The 18,267-nt window shown below is 42.6% G+C and overlaps 1 protein-coding gene across 1 annotated transcript in view; it reads left to right on the top strand.

The window, feature by feature from the left end:
- CRTAC1 (cartilage acidic protein 1) overlaps nt 1-18,267 on the top strand; it is a 134,309-nt gene that overhangs the window by 10,919 nt on the left and 105,123 nt on the right. Inside the window, exon 2 of the mRNA XM_054581322.1 lies at nt 4,578-4,777. Within this exon, the coding sequence (XP_054437297.1) occupies nt 4,578-4,777 (200 nt within the window). The remainder of the gene's footprint in view (nt 1-4,577; nt 4,778-18,267) is intronic.

The following is an 18,267-nucleotide window of genomic DNA, read 5'->3' as shown; positions in this document are numbered from 1 at the left end:
GGCAGCTTCTCCTGGCTCCTCTCCAGTGATGCCTTAGTTCTGGGTATTTCTTTGTATGTCTCTGTGCAGCTGCCTCACACCCTCAAGTCCCTGCCCTCCTACAGCGTATGGAAAGGCTCTGTGCTCCCTGCTCCTTCCCAATATCTGAAGCATTCAGGGCTCTTGCTTTTGTGAGAGCTCAAGGTGGTGTCCTTGGCTCTTTCGATAATTGCTAAATAACTGCTTGCCCTGGAAATTGCCCTGGAAGCCTCTCCCCACAGCTGCCTGGACCCACATCAGACATCTAGGTTGCTTGGTTACCAGTTTTCAGACCCGATTCAGGAAAGTCCCGAGGCCACAGAAAACTGAGTTTGGCTGCATGTGACCCACAGCCAATGCCTGAAAACTATCTAACCTTAGCACAATCTGTGCACGGAGGGGAAGTGAGCCGTGGGCACTGTCCTGCCTGGCCCCCGACGAGGTCTTCGCCAGCTCACTTACGCCTTGAAACCTTGGCATGTCATATGATTCCCATGCTACAGACAAGGACACTGAAGATCCAAACGACTCAGGAACGTACCCAAGGTCACCAGATAGTTTATGGTGGGCTTAAGATCCAAATCCAGGTTCCCGACTCCAGGCGTCGGGCTTTGTTTTCTCTGTCTCCATCCTGCTGAGGTTTGGTAAAGAAGTTTGCTTATAGAGCATTTTTAAGAAATGATTACTACAAAGCAATTCTTCCCACTGCCTGCGCCCCAAGTCCTACATCTCTCTCACCGTTGCTGAGACCCCTCTCTTCTCCCGCCCTGCCCTCGGCAGGAGCCGACACCTGCCTGGCAGGGGCGCCAGCACTCTGGCCGCGCCCCTCTGCCCGCGCTGCCTCCCCCAGGCTGCTCTGCCCCGGCTGGCCGGCCTCCCCGTACTACGCTTCCACTCCCTCATACTCCTGCCCGTGAGCACCGCTCACAGCGCTCTAAGGCAGGCGCTTGACACACACGCATTCAACAGAACAAAAAAGTTCCGTCCAACCTACTTTTTAATTCTATTTTTAACTTTTCTCCCCCAAGATTCAGCTGTTCACAGGGGTGTGACAGGAGGTTCCCGGAACCAGCCTTGTAGAATGAGAGGTCACTCGGGGTGCCTGCTGCCTCAGGCAGCGCCAGCCGCTCGGCTTTCTTCCCCAAACTCCCTACTCCGCCTCCTCCTTTGACACTCGAGCTAAATAGATTTTCTTCATATACTTCAACAAGCGGGTGATGAATTTTGGTAGCAAAAACATTTTTCACTTCAAATCAGATTGCGACTTACACTCCTACCTGGGGACTGTGAGTCTGGGGCAGTGGTTCTCAGCCCAGGCTGCCCATTAACACCATCGGGGAGGTTTCTAAAAATGTGCAGTATCCGAGCCCCACCCCAGACCAATTAGGTCTGGGTGAAGGGCCTGGGCAGCAGCACATTGCTCAGTACTCCCCAGGTGATTCTCTCAGGCAGCCCAGGTTTAGAACCATCGGTTGAGAGCCTTGCTGCTGCAAGTGAAGTCTGCAGACCAGCAGCCTAGGCATCACCTGACAGTTTGCTAGAAATGCAGACTCCCAGGCCCCATCCCAGACCAACCAAGTCAGAATCTGCATTTTACCAAGTTCCTCTGGGGATTTGTAAGCCCAGTGAATTTGAGAAGCATTGCTTTAAGGACAGAATAGTTTTTAAATAACTATATGACAAGTTGCATTCGAATCACCTGAAATCTTATTAAAATGCAGATTCTGATTTAGTAGGTCTGGGGTGGGGCCCACGATTCTGCATTTTAACAAACTCCTTGCTGGTGCTGATGCTGCTGATGTGGGGACCACCCTGATTAGCCAGTGTGTTGAATTGCATTTCAGTGAATTCTTTCATCTGAGCCTTGAGAGTAGAGAGTGGATATTTACCGACTTCTCCTAAGTTTTCTCACCATGACCGTTTCCTAATCCACCATCAAGGCAGGCCCACAGCTTACCCTCTAACTGGCTAGTACCGAGCAACCCTGGTGGGTGCATCGGGTGCCTTTGACATGGCAGAGGATTGAAACGTAAAGGTGTGTCCTCCCTGCCCCACTGGGGAGGCTGCGCGCTCGTCTGCCCGTGCCAGGTGACGTCAGGTTCCACACTAACGGTGGGTGACCCTCTCTGGCCTGGGCCCCCATGAGGGAACTATTGGAGACCTTTGCTAAAAAGCTGTTTAAGTCAAACTATGTCTAATATGTTCAGAGAGGAAAATTCCACAGGTTGGTGTGAAGGTTATAGAAGAAACTGGGGAGAAAAACTGATGAAGGTCTAAAAACAAAAATCAAAAACAAAACCAAAAAAACTCCTTAAATCCATTACAGAATTTTAGAGCTGGAAAGGAACTTTATCTTCTCCTAAATCCTGATTTTGGAGAAGAAAGCTGGGACCCAGTGAGACTATGGCTTGTTCAAAGTCACCAAGCAAAATAAGGGTCAGCCCATGAGTGTAGTATTTCTTCTTAATTTTGCTTTAGGTTGTTTATCTGGAAATGAATAACATGGAGTAGCTACTTCTTTCATATGGCCCTTTTCACAGAGTTCTACTTCTCACAGAAAAGGTAAAAATCAAGAGGCTGGATCATGGTTCTTGACCCTCATGGCCTTCATTAGAGAATTTCTCCCAGTTGCTGGTATTACTTGAATAGGGCCTGCCTCCTGTTAGGATGGTATGTGGGAGGAACTATCTAGCTTCTGGAAGGTACACCTGATGCCACTTTTCTCTTTCATGCCCATTACAAACGTTGTAAGCTGATCACAGTACTCTTTCAAGCCACTGCCAATCAATTGGATTTGGATCTCAAGTTGAAATGCATTTGCTGTCCCTACAATAGAGGTCATGTCTTGAAAAGCCCAGTGACCTTCAGATCCACCCTACATCTCACCATGTCTGCACTGGTTAGAAAATACTCTAGCTTCTCATCTCTCTCCCCACCCTCAGCTGCTCATTAATCCAATTATGAGTTTCCTTTATCCAACCAAACTTCCTGCTGAGTTGCAAACTCTCTTGGTGATGCGTTTGCCTTTGGTGATTAGACAGCCAAGTAGAAAATGCTGCTTTGTCCAGGCAGCTCTGTAATTTGGACTGAACTGACCTTACTCTGATAGTGCGGCACCCAACACATGCCCTGTGAGGCCACTCCAAGAACCTCCTTTGCACAGAGGCTCGCAGAGGTTAGTTTCTGCCCTGAAGCTGGAACCCTGCCCCTCCAGCAAGGTATTAAGGAAGCTTCCGAGTCGTGTTTGGCTCTGAAGGCAGTGCCTGGGCCCTTCGTTTTGGTCTCTGGCTCTGAACAGGAGCAAGCTTATTTGCTGGCAGGAGTATCTGTCTCCGTAATGGGGAGTCAGTCTTCAGATCTTCTCTTCATTAAGACATCAGCCTCACTCAGCCTTGCTCTCGGCTGCGAGATGCACTGACAAGCAGCAGGAGAAATTCCGTCAGGAAGGGGTTTGCTGCCTTTTGAAGGCAGGAAGTCCCCACCTCACCTGCGGGACTGGACCTGCTCAGCCTGGGTGGGACCTGGGCCAGCAGAGCCCTTAGCGCACCCTGTGACTCCGGACTCTAGGCCTGCGGGCAGTCTCAGGGCGGTGCCGTCGCAGCGTCCTGAGCATCTCCCTCGCTCGCGAAAGGAGGGGGTGGAGTCCTTCCACCTTCTTGGCCACTCTCATCTGTCTACCGGGTGTGTGCCACAGGCTCCCGTGGCCCCAGGCTGCTCGGCAACACCCTCAGTTATGTTAGTGATATAATAATAAATTATACAATAGATTATACATAATTAATTTATAATAAAACACGCACACAACAGTTTAATTTCTCCAAGTGAACAATGAGCTGCCCGCCAGGTCCTGCTGGAGTACGTCCCCTAAATGCCTGCTTCCTGGTCCGGGGGTGACGGCCAGCTGCCCTGGGGAGGGCCCTTGGCCAGGGAAACCCGCTAAGTAAGGTCCCCTCTAGGCTACCTCTGGGTCTGATCCACGGAAAGATAATCCTGCCCTTCCTCTACTGTTGTTCCAGACCTGGACGCTCATGAGGGTCTCACCCCACCCCTGGACTGTTTGAAAGCTGTTATTTTCTTCATTCTCCCAATCTTTCTCCCAGAGTATGGGAGATGCCTGTGTGTTTATACTCTACTGCTCCTTCCTTCCTTCATTCACCTACTCAACAATTAGCTGCCTGTTATGTGCTAGACACTGTCCTTGGCTTGATGTACATGAGTGAACAAAACAGACAACGACTCTTGCCCTAGTGGAACTTACATTCTAGCAGAGGGAGTCAGACAATAAACAATAAACATAATGAATAAATGTGTTGCACAGTGATAGGTGCTGTGGAAAAAGAAAAGGCAGAGCAGGACAAGGGTGACCAGGCGTGATGGGGGCAGGATGCAGTTTTAAAGAGGGAGGTCAGAGCAGGTCTTGTGGGAAGGTGGCAGTGTAGGAATGGCCAGGCCTTTCATGAACAGGGAGGAAAGCACTTCTGGGTCTACCAGGGGTCAGATTTTCCTGGGTTACTTTGGCTAGGAAATCTTTCAGTGACATTTGTAACTTTTGGTTTCAGATGTTCAGGATGTTTCTGTTCCTGTTGCTGCTGTGGTTTCTGCCCCCCACTGAGGGGTCCCAGCGGGCTGAACCCATGTTCACAGCAGTCACCAACTCAGTTCTGCCCCCTGACTATGACAGCAACCCCACCCAGCTCAACTATGGTGTGGCAGTTACTGATGTGGACCATGATGGGGACTTTGAGATCGTTGTGGCGGGGTAAGTGCCTCCCATCTTGTATCTGACAGATACATCAGTCAGATTTTACTGTGATAAGGCTGTGTAACAAATAACTCCCATACCCAGTGGCTTGCAACAACATACATCCTCACTTATAGATCTTGGCTGGGCTCAGTAGGGGTTCTAGCATGCTACTTCTTTGCCTTTTGTTACAGCAGTGGGGGGATGGAGTTAGATCCAAGAAAGAAGTTTGATCCACATGCTTTCCAGGGAGAAAAGTGAATGCTTTGCTTCAAGACACTCTCTTCATAGCCTTAGTTATACAGGTGTTACTGCCTTATCAGTGGGATTCTAGAATCTCTATGTAGGAGGGGCTTAATGGTGGACAATTGTGATAGAAGAGGATGCTTAATCTGCCTTTGGACAGCATCTTACATAAGGCTAAAAAACCATTAATTGTCCATGTCAAAGAAGGGAGGAGGATGGGAGTTAGGAAGGATAGCTAAACTTCCTCTAAACCATGCCTTGGTGCCATGCTCCCTTCTCTCCTGAGAAGTAACAATGTGTAGCAAGAAAGGCATAGGATTTGGAGACCAAATAACTTGAGTTCATGCCTGAGATCTACCACTTTCTTGTTGCATGACTTTGATCACTCCCTTATTTGCTGAGGTTCAGATATGTCATCTGTAAGAAAGGGGGCTGTAATGCCTTCCTGTCCTGAAGCCTGCCTCAACGAGCTATTGCACATGGCAGTACATTATAAATTCTGCCAATTATATTAACCATTATTATTTACTGAGCACTAATATGTGCCAGGCACTGTGCACATATTACGTGCATTGCCTTATTTAGTCTTTCTGAAACACTATAAAGTAGGCTATCATCCCCATTTAGAGAAAAGGAGATTAGGGTTCAAAGCTGCTGAGCGACATGCCCTCTGTCACGTAAATAGTAAGTAGATGAGTCAGGATTTATACCCCAAGGCTCCCTAATTCAACAGCTGCTAAACTACATTGTACAAAGTATAGTTTTCACTTCAAAAATCATTTAATCAATAAAAACACTACAGGGAGCTGTCAACCTTCTTCTGGGAGGCCTGAGCTTTTATGGCAGCACTGACCGAAGTAACTGGCAGGTAGCATTATTGTAGCAGTTTCAGGTAGCAGTAGAAAGCATTGACCTTGGAATTCAAAGACCTGGTTTTAATTCTCACCATGCCATTCAATAATTGTGAGCCTTGTGCACGTTAATTAACTATGCAGCCCTCACTTTCCTCATCTGTAAAATGGGCATATTGAATACCCTGCGCAGGGCAGTGGTAAGGATCAGTGGTGAGGATATATTAAAAGATTCTTTGTAAAGTGTATTTCTTCTTTCATTTGTTCCTTTCTTCTACCCTGTGAAGAGTGAAAGGGACTACATTCTAGACCTCCTGAAAGTCTAGATGTGCATGCTGTCCAGTAGAACTTTCTGTGATATGTAGATGTCCTATGTTGTTGCTGTACAATATGGCATGCACTGGCCACGTGTGGCTGTTGAGCACTTGAACTGTGGCTGCTGTGACTGAGGCACTGCATATTTAATTTTATCTCATTTTAATTATATGGTCACATTCAAATCAACACAGTTCTGAGTAAAAACTAAAGAGCAGAGTGATAGAAAAAAGAAAAATAGAAATGATTCTAATGACCATTATTGCCAGAGGTGAGCTGAGTAGGGTTGAGGCTGAGCAACTGGCCTATGTTCCCAGTTCTGCAACTGTGCAGTCACTCCCTGAATTGGAAGGAAGCGCCCCTGGTGCAATCCTGCCTCCCAGAGCCATGTGTCGCTCTGCCAGAGTCTCTGGTTAAAGGACTTGGATGCATTCGAGATGTTCTGGTTGACCTTGCCTCCTGCTAGGCAACACTAGCCTCCCCCAGTAGAGCCTGGGGGCTGACGGAGGACAGAGAACAGCGGGACAACCATCTGTCCCCTCCTCCTGGGACCCCCACAAGTTATTACAATGAGCATGTTCTCCTTCCTTCTTGGACAATGGGCTTTAGGCAGAGGGCTCCACCCCACCTACCCTTAGATGAGCAACGGATTGCACTGCACCTGCTGAGTGTGCAGCTTCTTTCTTTCCAAGTGCCAGACATACATTTCCCCTTCCTTTTTAGTGAAGTCTTTTGCTCTTTCTCTCAGGAAATTGGGCTTCGTGTCCTGTATCCTAGAGAAGCTAGGCCATCATATGTAATCAGCCTAGAGCAGATGTAAAAACTTTGTCCAGCTTGCTGCTTACTGCGGGTCATGTAGCCCTTTAAAACCATCCTCTGGAAACAAGAACCAGACCAGACTGGGTCTTGATCCTGGATCTTCTAGAGATTGGGGAAAGACTCCTGTCTCTTCTCCCAGGGCAGAGGCGACCCAGGCAGCCCCTGTCTGAGAAAGCGTGGTTTGCTGGCTGTTCTTCTGAAAGATGATATTGCTCACCCCCACAAAGAAGAAGAGTTATGCAGAGGACAAGATGGCAAAATTGGGCAGCCTCCCAGCCCCAGGTCAGGCCTTCTTTGTGGCTATTATGAAGCATTGTGAATTCTCAGGGCATCGGAAAGTCACGTTCTAATTTAAGTACCAAAACACATTCCAAAGGCAAATATAACTTTTTATTATCTTCGGCTTAAGATGATTTGTCACTGTCTTCTTCTTTGGGCCGGATAGCCAGGGGCTGACTATACAGACATATTTAAATCAGGACCTTGGGAGGTCATTCAGTCCACCCCTTGCCTTCCAATAAGGCCGCACCTGTGATTTTTGGAGGCTCCATTTATTTAGAGGCTTTCCATGAGAATGTGTGCAAGCTGTACGTAATCCAGCTCAATTACTTATGTCAAGACTGTTTGACTAATCTGAATCCTTCACAGTAGAGCTTAATAAGCCATTTCTTTTAACTTTAGTTTTGCTATTGCCTTTGAAGATATAAGCCAGTGGTCACCATCCTTTCAAATAATGGCAGCTAGGATCACTGCCCTGCCTTTCATTCCCTATGGACCCCCGGCAGCATTTCTGGCTTTGACTTTTATGCTATTTCATCTACCCTGCACCCACATTAAACTCTGTTTCTTCTGTTTGATTACAGACTCTCTGTTCAAGAATCGCATAGCAGGAATTGAAATTTTTTAAAAAATTGAATGTGAATCGTTTTACCTGGGGCACCTGCAGTCCAGCTAAATAGAGGCCTGCTCTCTATTATCTTACAGACCTTTCTATTAGCTGGCCCCAGAAGGCATTTACATTTTCCTCCTGGGATAATGTCCAGCTCCTCAGTTTATAAGGTGCCACACTTGAACTTGCCTTGGATTTGTTGACCTTGTAGTGTGTCTGCCTCAAGCCCTGTTGCTTTGAGTATTTGCTCTTTGAATAGGTTTGTTTTGTTTTGCTTTTTCGGTATCCTCGTTCTGGGTATTGATGGCATTGATTCTGACCATGTTGTGGGTGAGTTTGTATTGTGTTTCTGATTCTTGAGTTAATTGTGATGGAAGGCGTGTGCGTGCATCTGACTCTGGGAGGCGCAGAAAATGACCGCCCTTTGTTCTGCAGGGATGGGGGAGGGGATGGGCCAGCTCTGCTCCTCTGTCCCAGCTGAGTGAGTGCCTCCGCATGTAGAGGGCTTATCTGTTGATCAGCAGGTGCATGATTGTGGTCTGCTTACAGTCTCCTCCCTGCAGCGCCAGGGGAGGATTTGATCACCCCCAGAGAAGTGTGCACACGTACAGACCATTGAGGATCTTCAGGACTGGTTCCCTGGGTAAATAGAAAGCCCAGTAGCTTCCCCTTTTCTCAATGGAACTAAATACCCAATATGAAGTCTTGCATAGTCTGTAAAGGAATTCTCGTTGCTGTCAGTCTTGTACGATTCCCTTTAGAGCAGCATTTGTTTCCTGGGATATCCCTAGAGGTCCGAGATAACCCCTCTACCCTGTCAGTTTCCAACAGGAGTTTTGCTCAAATGGTAAAGTTTAAATCACTCTTTAGATCAGTTTTTATACACAAAGAGTATTCATTTGATAAAATCTTAATGCATTCTTCACACTTGGAAGGATTTCATATAAAGGGATGCTACATATCATAAAGTCATGTTTTATTTATTTTTTCTTAATTTTGCAGCTATGTCAGAAAACTTTTTTAATTTACTGGAGTTAATTGAATTATTTAAAAGGCAAAATGTATTCATTTACCAGATTAATCATAATTACGTAAGAGGCATTTTTTCCATTATAAATAATAAAAACAATGATAAAGAATAAGATATCTGCCTATAATATAATCAAAGCAGCATTTATGCCTTTTATTATAAGTACATATGAGATACATAAAACATATAAATATAATACATATAGTATGTATAGATATAGTAGATATACCATCCATATAAATGTATTTAGGTATATGTAGTATATATAGATATACATATATACTAATAAATATAAATATATTTAGATATATCTACATAGACTACATATACACACACACTTTTAACAAAATAGAAGAAATACTTTGGAACTTTCAATCCTAACAGCTGCTTTGTGAAACGTAACATTTTAATAAATTTGATCTTAAGATGTTATATGATTTCTACATCTTAAGATGTTACATGATTTTGTTCAGTTTCTCTTCTTTAATTTAAAGTGTATTTTACATTTTGATAACATTTAAATACATTTTACTGCAAAAAGATTCACACAGTATAGATAAAAGTAAAAATTCATCTTTACCAACCCCCACCCCTACTCCAAGCCCATCCCTGTCCTCTTCCAGACTAACAACTGTTTTTAGTTTGATGTTTATACTTCTAGAAATTTCTATGTAACACATATATTTACAAAATATATGATAACTTTCAGAGAAATCAAACTAATACCTTTTGTTCCAAACCTGCTTTTTTTTTACTGTATAATATATTCATGGTTCAAACATACAGATCTAGCTTATTTTTTTTAAGTTGCTTTGTGTGAATGTACCACATTCCTTTTGCCACTCCTCAGGTAACATTTAAGCTGTCTCTAATCTGTGACTACTGCAAACAATGCTGTATATCTGTCCTTACACACATATGCAAATTTTTCTCTGGGATCAATACCAACGAGTGGAAAATGCTATAAGTGATATGTCTCTTTGAAATCTTAATAGATATGACCAAATTGTTTCCAATCTTAATCTTTTTCTATTTACTCATAGCCTAGAAATAAAGGTGAGCCTTCGTATTATTGAATTCAACAGCTGCTCAAGCACCTACGATGTGTTCAGCCACATAGGCTCCAGGGTCTGAACTTGATCAATTTAGATCCAATAGTTCAAGAAGACTGGGGAAGAGGGGAGCCCATTCTACGTGTGCCAAAGAAGCGGCTTCTGTTAACCAGATTGAGGAACTTCAATACTTTCTAATTCAAACTGCTAGAAGGACTTCCTCTGAAGCCTCCTTGGCAAAAGATTATATCTTCAATGGTTCAACTTTAACCCTGAAATTCATTCTTCCATTGGTATCATGGAAGAATGCTGGGGGGTGGGGTATGCCAGCTCTTCTGCTGTGGTTAGGCATGATTTTGAAAACTAATGAGACATAAGTTGGAGCCGGAGCCAGGGCTTTTTAGCCCATGCTTAAAAACTTTTCTAAAAAGGCTACTCAGTGCATAGCAGGTTTTCCACCCTTTCCCCAGCCGGCAGCCATAAGCAATGGGCAAAAATTCTATCCTTGTCACCTCAAGTCACAGACAGCCCAAAGGTGCAGACAGCACAGAGGCCCCCATGTGATTACCCTAGCCACACACACACCCAGAGCAAGGCCTGCTAGTCAGAGTATTGGCCTTCCAAAGAGGCCATGGCCTAATCCCCGGAACAAATGAGCATGTTATCTTACATGGCAAGAGACATTGTAGGTGTGATTGAGGGAAGACCTTGAGATGGGGAGATTTTCCTGGATTATCCCTGTGAGACCAATGTAACCATAGGCTCCTTAAAAGTGGAAAAAGGGGAAGCAGAACCTGAGGTCATAGTGATGCAATGTGAGGAAGACTCAACCCACCCTTCCTGGCTTTGAAGATGCAAGGAGAGGTCATAAGCCAGGGATGTGGGTGACCTCTAGAAGCTGGAAAAGGTATGGAAACAGGTTTACCCCTACAGCCTAGAGCCTCTAGAACATGATACAGTTCTGTCAACACCTTGATTCCAGCACAGTGAGACCAAGGTTGGCCTTCTAACATGCAGAACTGTAAGATAATCAATTTGTATCACTTTATGCCACTACATCTGTGGTAATTTGTTACAGCAGCGATAGGAAACTCATATAGCAGGTAAAGGCTGGGTGCTTGGTGTCATTTTTCAGAGAGGTGATGGCCATTACCTCAGGGAATTCCAAGTAGTATTTTAGTAACCTCACGGCAGTAAAATAAATAGATCACCCACAGCATATTATTTAAAAGAATATATTTAAAATAAATATACCACCAACTAAAGTATTTTTTTTTAATCAATGACAATCCCCTGTCTTAGAAACATGTGCAATTTTGGAAAGAATCCCTAAAATCACACTTTGTTCCTTGGTGACCACCCGTATTAATTCACCCTGCAGCTCACTGTTTGACACTGAGGCTGCAGATGGTTGGAGGTGGGGAGAGCGATTCAGAGCTTTGAAGGATCTCACTGCCCTTGGTGGGGAAAACACACCCCAGTTGGCGGGGCTGGGTGGAGAGCCCTTTCCAGGTGAAAGCACGGGATGGCCTTGCAGGGCACAGGTGACACGCAGGTCTGTCTAACGAGACCCAAAGGTCTCTCTCCAGGCCAAGGAGGCCTTTAGGCTTATTTGGATTTTGATATTTGTTTTTAAGCTAATTAAAAAAAAAACAAAAAGCCATTTTACCAAAAAAGTAATTTTCACAAAGTAGTGAAGAATATTTATAAAGAAGCCATTCCAAAATAGTAATACAGTTAAGACTAAAATTGCCTTTGCTGAAAACGGCAAAGCTACTTATAGTAGTCTGAATTTGTCATCCATTCAGAAAGTGGATGTATGCCTTGTCTCCAGTCAGTTTCCTTTAAGTCTGTCTTCTCTCCTTTTTTTTTCTTTTTCTTTAAGTGCTGGGCTGGCTGGAAGACCTTCCTTGTCCCCTGTGTCCCACTCCGGGCTCCCAAAGAAGGCACAGGCACACAGCAGTTTGGAGCCTAGGCCAACCCTCCACACCCCTATATCCTTACAGCCCTACAGCCCACGGGCCTCCCCGCTCCCCTCCTCCCTCCTTCTCCCTCTCCCTGCCCCCTCTCCCCTGGATTTACACCTCGGTTCCCTTTGGATCAGGTGCCGTTTCCACTCCCATGGTCACTTCTGCTCTGAGGGAGCCTATCTGACCTCTGCCTCCCTCTCTAACCTTTTCCCTCACATACGCCTTCTTTCTGGTCTCCTACTGACCTGGTGAGTCACTCTCTTTCTAAAATGCTCTGATTAGAACTTAACTTTCCCTGCCAGGAAGAGGCTACTTCTGCAGTGCAGGTATCTAAGAAAACACGCAAGGATGTGAAGAAGCCGAAACAAACATTCCCCACTTCAGATTTTTACCATGTGCTCTCCTGTGTACCTGTTTGCAGGCTAAAGTATAAAAGGGTGGAGGGCAGAAGAACATATGTCTTGTATTTTACTTACATTATCTCATTTTAAAACATCACAGCAACGCATATGGATGCAGTATTTAATCGAACCTAAGTCATACTTTTTTTCACATTTTTAACATCACTAAAATTTGGATGTGACCTACAGTAGGCAGCTTGCATTTAACTCACTGTTTTTCCCCCCTAGAGGTATGGAAGATAATGGTGAGTCTTACCACTGATGACACCTCAGAATTGATGAAAGCACTATAGATTGCATTGTCCCCATTTTGCAGGTGAGGAAACTGAGGTGCAGAGATCTGCTGAGGTTCATAGAGATGGTGAAAGGTGTAACTGTTATTCTATATATACCTAGTAAGTTGATTTTGTTGTTCAGGTCATAATTTTTATTACTATTGTTCTTCCTATAAATAACTGAGAGACTTGTTTTGAAATATACTACTATGGTAGTTCATTTTGCTTTAAAAAAATTTATTGGTTGAGGAGCTTTTATGGGGGTGGGAAGAAGATTTTTGTTTTCTAAATCCTACTTTTTGCTTCTACTGATTTAGGATTTATACCCACTAATTCTGTTCTTTTAGTAGTTTCCTTTGAAATTTTATGCTACATTTTTATTTCAATAAACTCCAAAATTATCTTAACCCCCTTCTATAATAATACGAGGACTTTAATGCACTTTAACTCTGAACACCAACTTCTTCCTGGCATACATATAGCATTTTATCATTGCCCTTTGTTAATCCTATCAGTTATTATTATTATCATTGTTATCCAAAGACGGTGTTTTTTCGTAACAATTTTTATTTATTTTTTAGAGTGTCAGGGAGGGAAGGAGAAAAAGAGGGAGAGAAACATTCATTGGCTGCCTCTCACATGCCCCCAACTGGGGACCTGGCCCACAACCAGGCATGTGCCCTGACCAGGACCAAACTGGTGACCTTTCAGTTCACAGTCTGATGCTCAATCCATTGAGCCACACCAGCCAGGTCTAAAAACAACGTTTTTTTATGCACACCCATTGTTACCATTTCATTCGCTCATTTTTCCTTCTTGTATTTCAGAAAGGCCTTCTGGGATTATTTTTCTTCTTCCTGATACACCTCCTTTAGATGTTTCTTTACTGAATGTTAGATGCTAATAAATTCTCTCAGTTTTTGTTTAATCTAAAATATATTTATTGTATTTCTTTTCTTGAAAGAGAAATTTTCTGAATGTAAAATTTTAGGTTGACAGGTATTATTCCACTGTGTTCTGGCTGCCATTTTTAGCCATCAGCTAAATGGCTCATCATTTGCTGAGATGTCTCTTATTAGTAATGTCATTCTTTTGTAGGTGATCTATCTTGTGTCTCTTTGTCATCTTTTGGGTTTTTCAGTTTCATTACTGTATGTATAGATATAGATCTCTTTTTACAAAACCTAGCTTACTCTTTCCGAACCTGAGCATTCATGTCTCCCATCAAATCTGAATAATTCTCAGCCATCAATTAAAAAAAAAAAAACAAATCTGTCCTCCATTCTCTCTCTCTCTCCTTCTAGGACTTCACTCAGATATGTCAGGTGTTCTCATTCCAGCCTCCAAATCTCTTAACCTTTCTCATATTTTTTTATCCCCTGTCTTGCTGTGTTGCTGAATTCTGGGTAATGTTCCAGGTATATCTTCCAGTTTACTAATTCTTTCTTTAGTTGCATCTAAACTGTTGAGTTTCGATTTCAAAAACTGTTTTTTATTTCTAAGAGTTTCATGTGATTCTTTTTCAAATTTCACTAATCAATTCTGATAGTGTCTTACAGCTTATTCATTTTTATGACTTCATTCTTTGTTTCTTTAATATTTCATACATAGATATAGTATATATTTGGCAGTTCTAAAATCTACAGTCTTTGGTGTTTAAGTGTATTCTTTGTGTCTTTTTCTGCTGCTTATTTGGATGTCTTGCCTCCTTATTATGTTCGCTTGATCTTAAAATATGGAAATCCTGTGCTCCTAAATTGGAGACACTTTTTACCAGAGAGGATTTGTCCCCACTGATATCAGGGCCCAGGGGTCGTGCTGACCTGGGAACATTCTAGCTCGCTCCTATAGCCATATGAGGTCATGGACAACTACACAATATCATTTGACAGGCCCTAATATTGCAATCACTCTGTATGCTGACCATGCGGAAAGATAAGCAGGGTAATAAGGATTCTCCATGGTTGGGAGCTATGGTGGAGAACAGCATTGCATTGGTGGGTTTGCCACAGAGGATAGCATGGCGGAATTGTCTCTTTGGGCCTCCACAGCACTTTCTTTCCTACTTTGAAGAAATATTCTAATCACAAGATCCTGTGAGGTTGTCAGTCAAAGTACCCCCTTGGCCATTAGGGATTGTTCTGGGAATTTTGTAACCTAAGACTGTCCAGTCAGTGTCTTGATCTGAGATTTTACATCCTGATTCTAAAACAACAACAAAAAACCTCTACCTTTGACCCCTTAAATCATTAGTTGTAAAGATCTATCACAAGACTACCACGGGTATATCCATGTCCTCTGACTCACAAAGGAACCTGAGGGAATGGAAATGGCATCCAGAAAGAAGAAGAAGAGAGAATCCTGAAGGCATCAAGGCCATGGTTCCTGTCCCCAAGGTTCCCAGACTTATAGGTCTCCTGTAGCTCTCCTTTAGTTTGGAAACACTTTGCATACTTTTAAAAAATCCTCCCATCCCCTCTTTTTTCTAGAGCTACTTTTCTCATCTAATGCTCAAACTAATGACTTGTAAATTTAGACAAGGGTAGCCCCTTTGCAGGCCAGAGGAAGCACCCTATCTGTTATGTGTTGCAGACCAGAGCATAACTCTTACCCAGCCCCGAAGAAGATCCTGTGTCTATCTAATTAGAGGAAAGATTCTTAAGAATATGTAAGAGCAGTTGATGATCTGTGTTCAGTGCTAACCTGTGTTTCTGAAGGAGTTTTGCTAGCTAGATCCTATTGAAAAAAAAACTCAAGCCAAAAAAAAATCATGTTATTTAATTAAACAGTAAACATTCTACATATACATGTTGACCAAGGATTCTTTTAAAAATTTCCCCTCTCACATTAGCTTGCTGCCTTCTAAAGGCAGGAACTCTCTCCTCCTTTGTGCATAGTCAATATTCAATGAATGAATGAAATTAAATAGGCGGAGGTCTTATAGATGGATAGAGGACCTTAGGTTAATTAAAAAATTAAACACTAGCTATACTCAGAAGTGATTGTTTCAAGAGCATCAGCCTTGAGAGCAGCATCAATCAATTCAATAAACAAATCCTACATGCTTACCTGCATGTGCATAGCTATGTGCTTAGTGCCTTGGCAGATACAAAAATACATTCCTTCCCTTCAAGTCATCTTAGTCGCACAAGAGATAAGGCATATGTGGAAATAACAAAGCAGAATGTCATATGAGCTATAGAGGAGATACTCACTTCACGGTCAGCACACTTATCAGGTTCATTACCCAGTGAATATTCCAGTTTCTTATAAACACTACATTTCATCTGAGAGTGTGGCAATAAGGCTTTTTTTCTTCTTATATGAAATTTCTCCACGAGGTCACAGGTTTGATCGTCTCTTGCATAATACAGCCAAGGCCCCTGTGTTCATTTCCTTTTCATTAAACCACAATAAGTGTTCGTTGACTGAATAGTCCCAAGAAACTGATATCATCAAGCCTCCAGTCCTAGTTCTTCCTGGTTCCTGTCTAACACCTCAGAGAGGCAGTGAAATTCTCCAAAATGTACCACTAACTGGTTGTACAAATGCCAGCCTTCTTAAAACATATACTTTTCCACCAGTAACTGTTGTTCATATCCTTCCCTCCAAGATAAAGCAAAGTATGGGAAAAGAATGGGATAAAAGAAAGCTAGCCATTTCCCTCAATCCCCTCCAAATAAGATGAACCATAATTCTAGTCACTACAGTATCTTTGCAAGTTGCTTCCCTATTCTGGGAAGGTGCAGCTGTACCAGCCCATAACGTTAGCTGCACTTCCCCAGTTCCCATCAGCCACTGCTCCATCCTGCCAGCCTGTGAAGGCCTTGGTTAAAGACAGTTCAGCACCTGGTTCCTGGACAGCACCAAAGCTGCAGAACATGTCCAGAGGCTGAACCCTGTACTTCCCCCATTGCACTCTATATGCAAGCCATTTTGTTTCCACAAGTTAGGAAGATTTTGAAAAGCAAGGCAAGTCTCATTATAAAAGTTTCCTTTCCAGACAAGTCATTAATGCCAAAAGACAAGAGCTAGTGACATAACAGATATCTCCAAGTTTCCAAGGATGTATCTAAAATCTAAGTCAATCTTTTGAACATACCTAATATTTCATAGGAAAATAAATCTTTGACTTAAAAACTAGGAAGTGAAAAAAAGACAAGTTTCTTCTTGGTCCAAATTTCTTGAGAGCTAAAAAAAAATTTCAGGGACACTGGTAACTTTTCTGATGTCTACTAGAGAATAATACTTCCTAGGTTGTGGTGAAGACAAATGAGATAAGGCATGTAAACTGCTTATCACAGCATCTGGCACATACTAAATGCTCAATTGTTAGTGTGTTGAGGGTGATTATGTTTATTTAATGCCTAATAAAACACTGAAAATTTACCTAGACCAACCCTCATCTTAGAAACTCCAGTGTTTATCCTTTTTTTCATCAATGAAATAACATGGCACTGCAGAACAGTTTTGGTTTTTAATTAGAACTATATATCCTCTGTTGTTAATTTTTAACACATTCATTGAAACATTCTTATATTGTATTGTCTGCAGACATGCAACCCTAAAATAAGTTTTCTTGTATTTTACTTAGTTTCCTATAAATCAATGTCTCACCTAGAAAGAAGTTTATTTACCCCTATTATATTACTCAGTTCGTATTCATTCATTCTATAGATTTTATTAAGCTACCATGTGCCAGGCACCTTGCTGAGCACTGGAGGTTAGTAGTGAAGAAGAGCAACCCCTGCCTTCACAGAGCTCAGAGAGGATCAATATGCTGATGAATTAAAGAAATTCATATTTGGGGAAAGGATTTCAACTTCCTCCAACCAAATCTTTTTTCAGAATTCAGAATTTGTAACCCACTATCCATTCTTGCTGAGAGACGCTAGCAAGAAATGGAATGATAAAACAAATGAGATAGAAAAGAGAAGGACATGACTGGGGCAACCCATGAATTAATCAGCCCCTGAATAATCAAGAGGTGATATATAAAATGTAAGTACCATAGTTCATGCCTTCTTAAATAATTAAACATATTAAAGGAGGGACAAAAAGACCACATTTCTGAAGAAATTAGTAGCCTTAAGGCAGAGGGTGAGCAAAAAAAAAAAAAAAAAAAGAGCTCTGTAATAGCATGTATAAGCCTTTTCTATATTATAATAAACCAAGCAGGTAGCAGTAAGAGGGATGGTTATATGGATTCTCCTATATATTTTAAAGTAGCGGGTGCCAAACTAGAGATCACAGAGTTATTACAAGGCATCTGAGAATTCATCTGTGCATGGACATTTTATCAATAGGCAGTAAAGCATAGCTGCTATTATATGGACATTTTTAACATTATAAAGGTATCTTCATACTTGAAAAAAGTTGAAAACTATGGTCTTAAAATACATGCTCATTTACTCTTGAAAAAATGGGGTTAAAAGGAGCCAGAGAAAGGTCATTGAAGGGAGGAGAGAGAGAGAAAATTCAGACAAGAGATGGAGGAGGGATGAGAGGACAGGGGAGTGAGAGAAGAAAGAGAAGAGAGGAAAATTATATGGGATATGGGATATGTGAGGGAAATTATGGAGTCATGCAACCTGCATTAAAACCCCTGCTCCTTCTCTTCCTAGCAGTGGGACCTTAGAACAAGTTACCTGACCTATAAG

Source organism: Pteronotus mesoamericanus, unplaced genomic scaffold (assembly GCF_021234165.1).
Source record: "Pteronotus mesoamericanus isolate MK-2021 breed Mesoamerican mustached bat unplaced genomic scaffold, CSHL_Meso_final contig_657, whole genome shotgun sequence".
NCBI classification, from domain to species: Eukaryota; Metazoa; Chordata; class Mammalia; order Chiroptera; family Mormoopidae; genus Pteronotus; species Pteronotus mesoamericanus.
The sequence above is the reverse complement of the archived record's forward strand: the minus strand, read 5'-3'. Positions and strand labels throughout refer to the sequence as shown.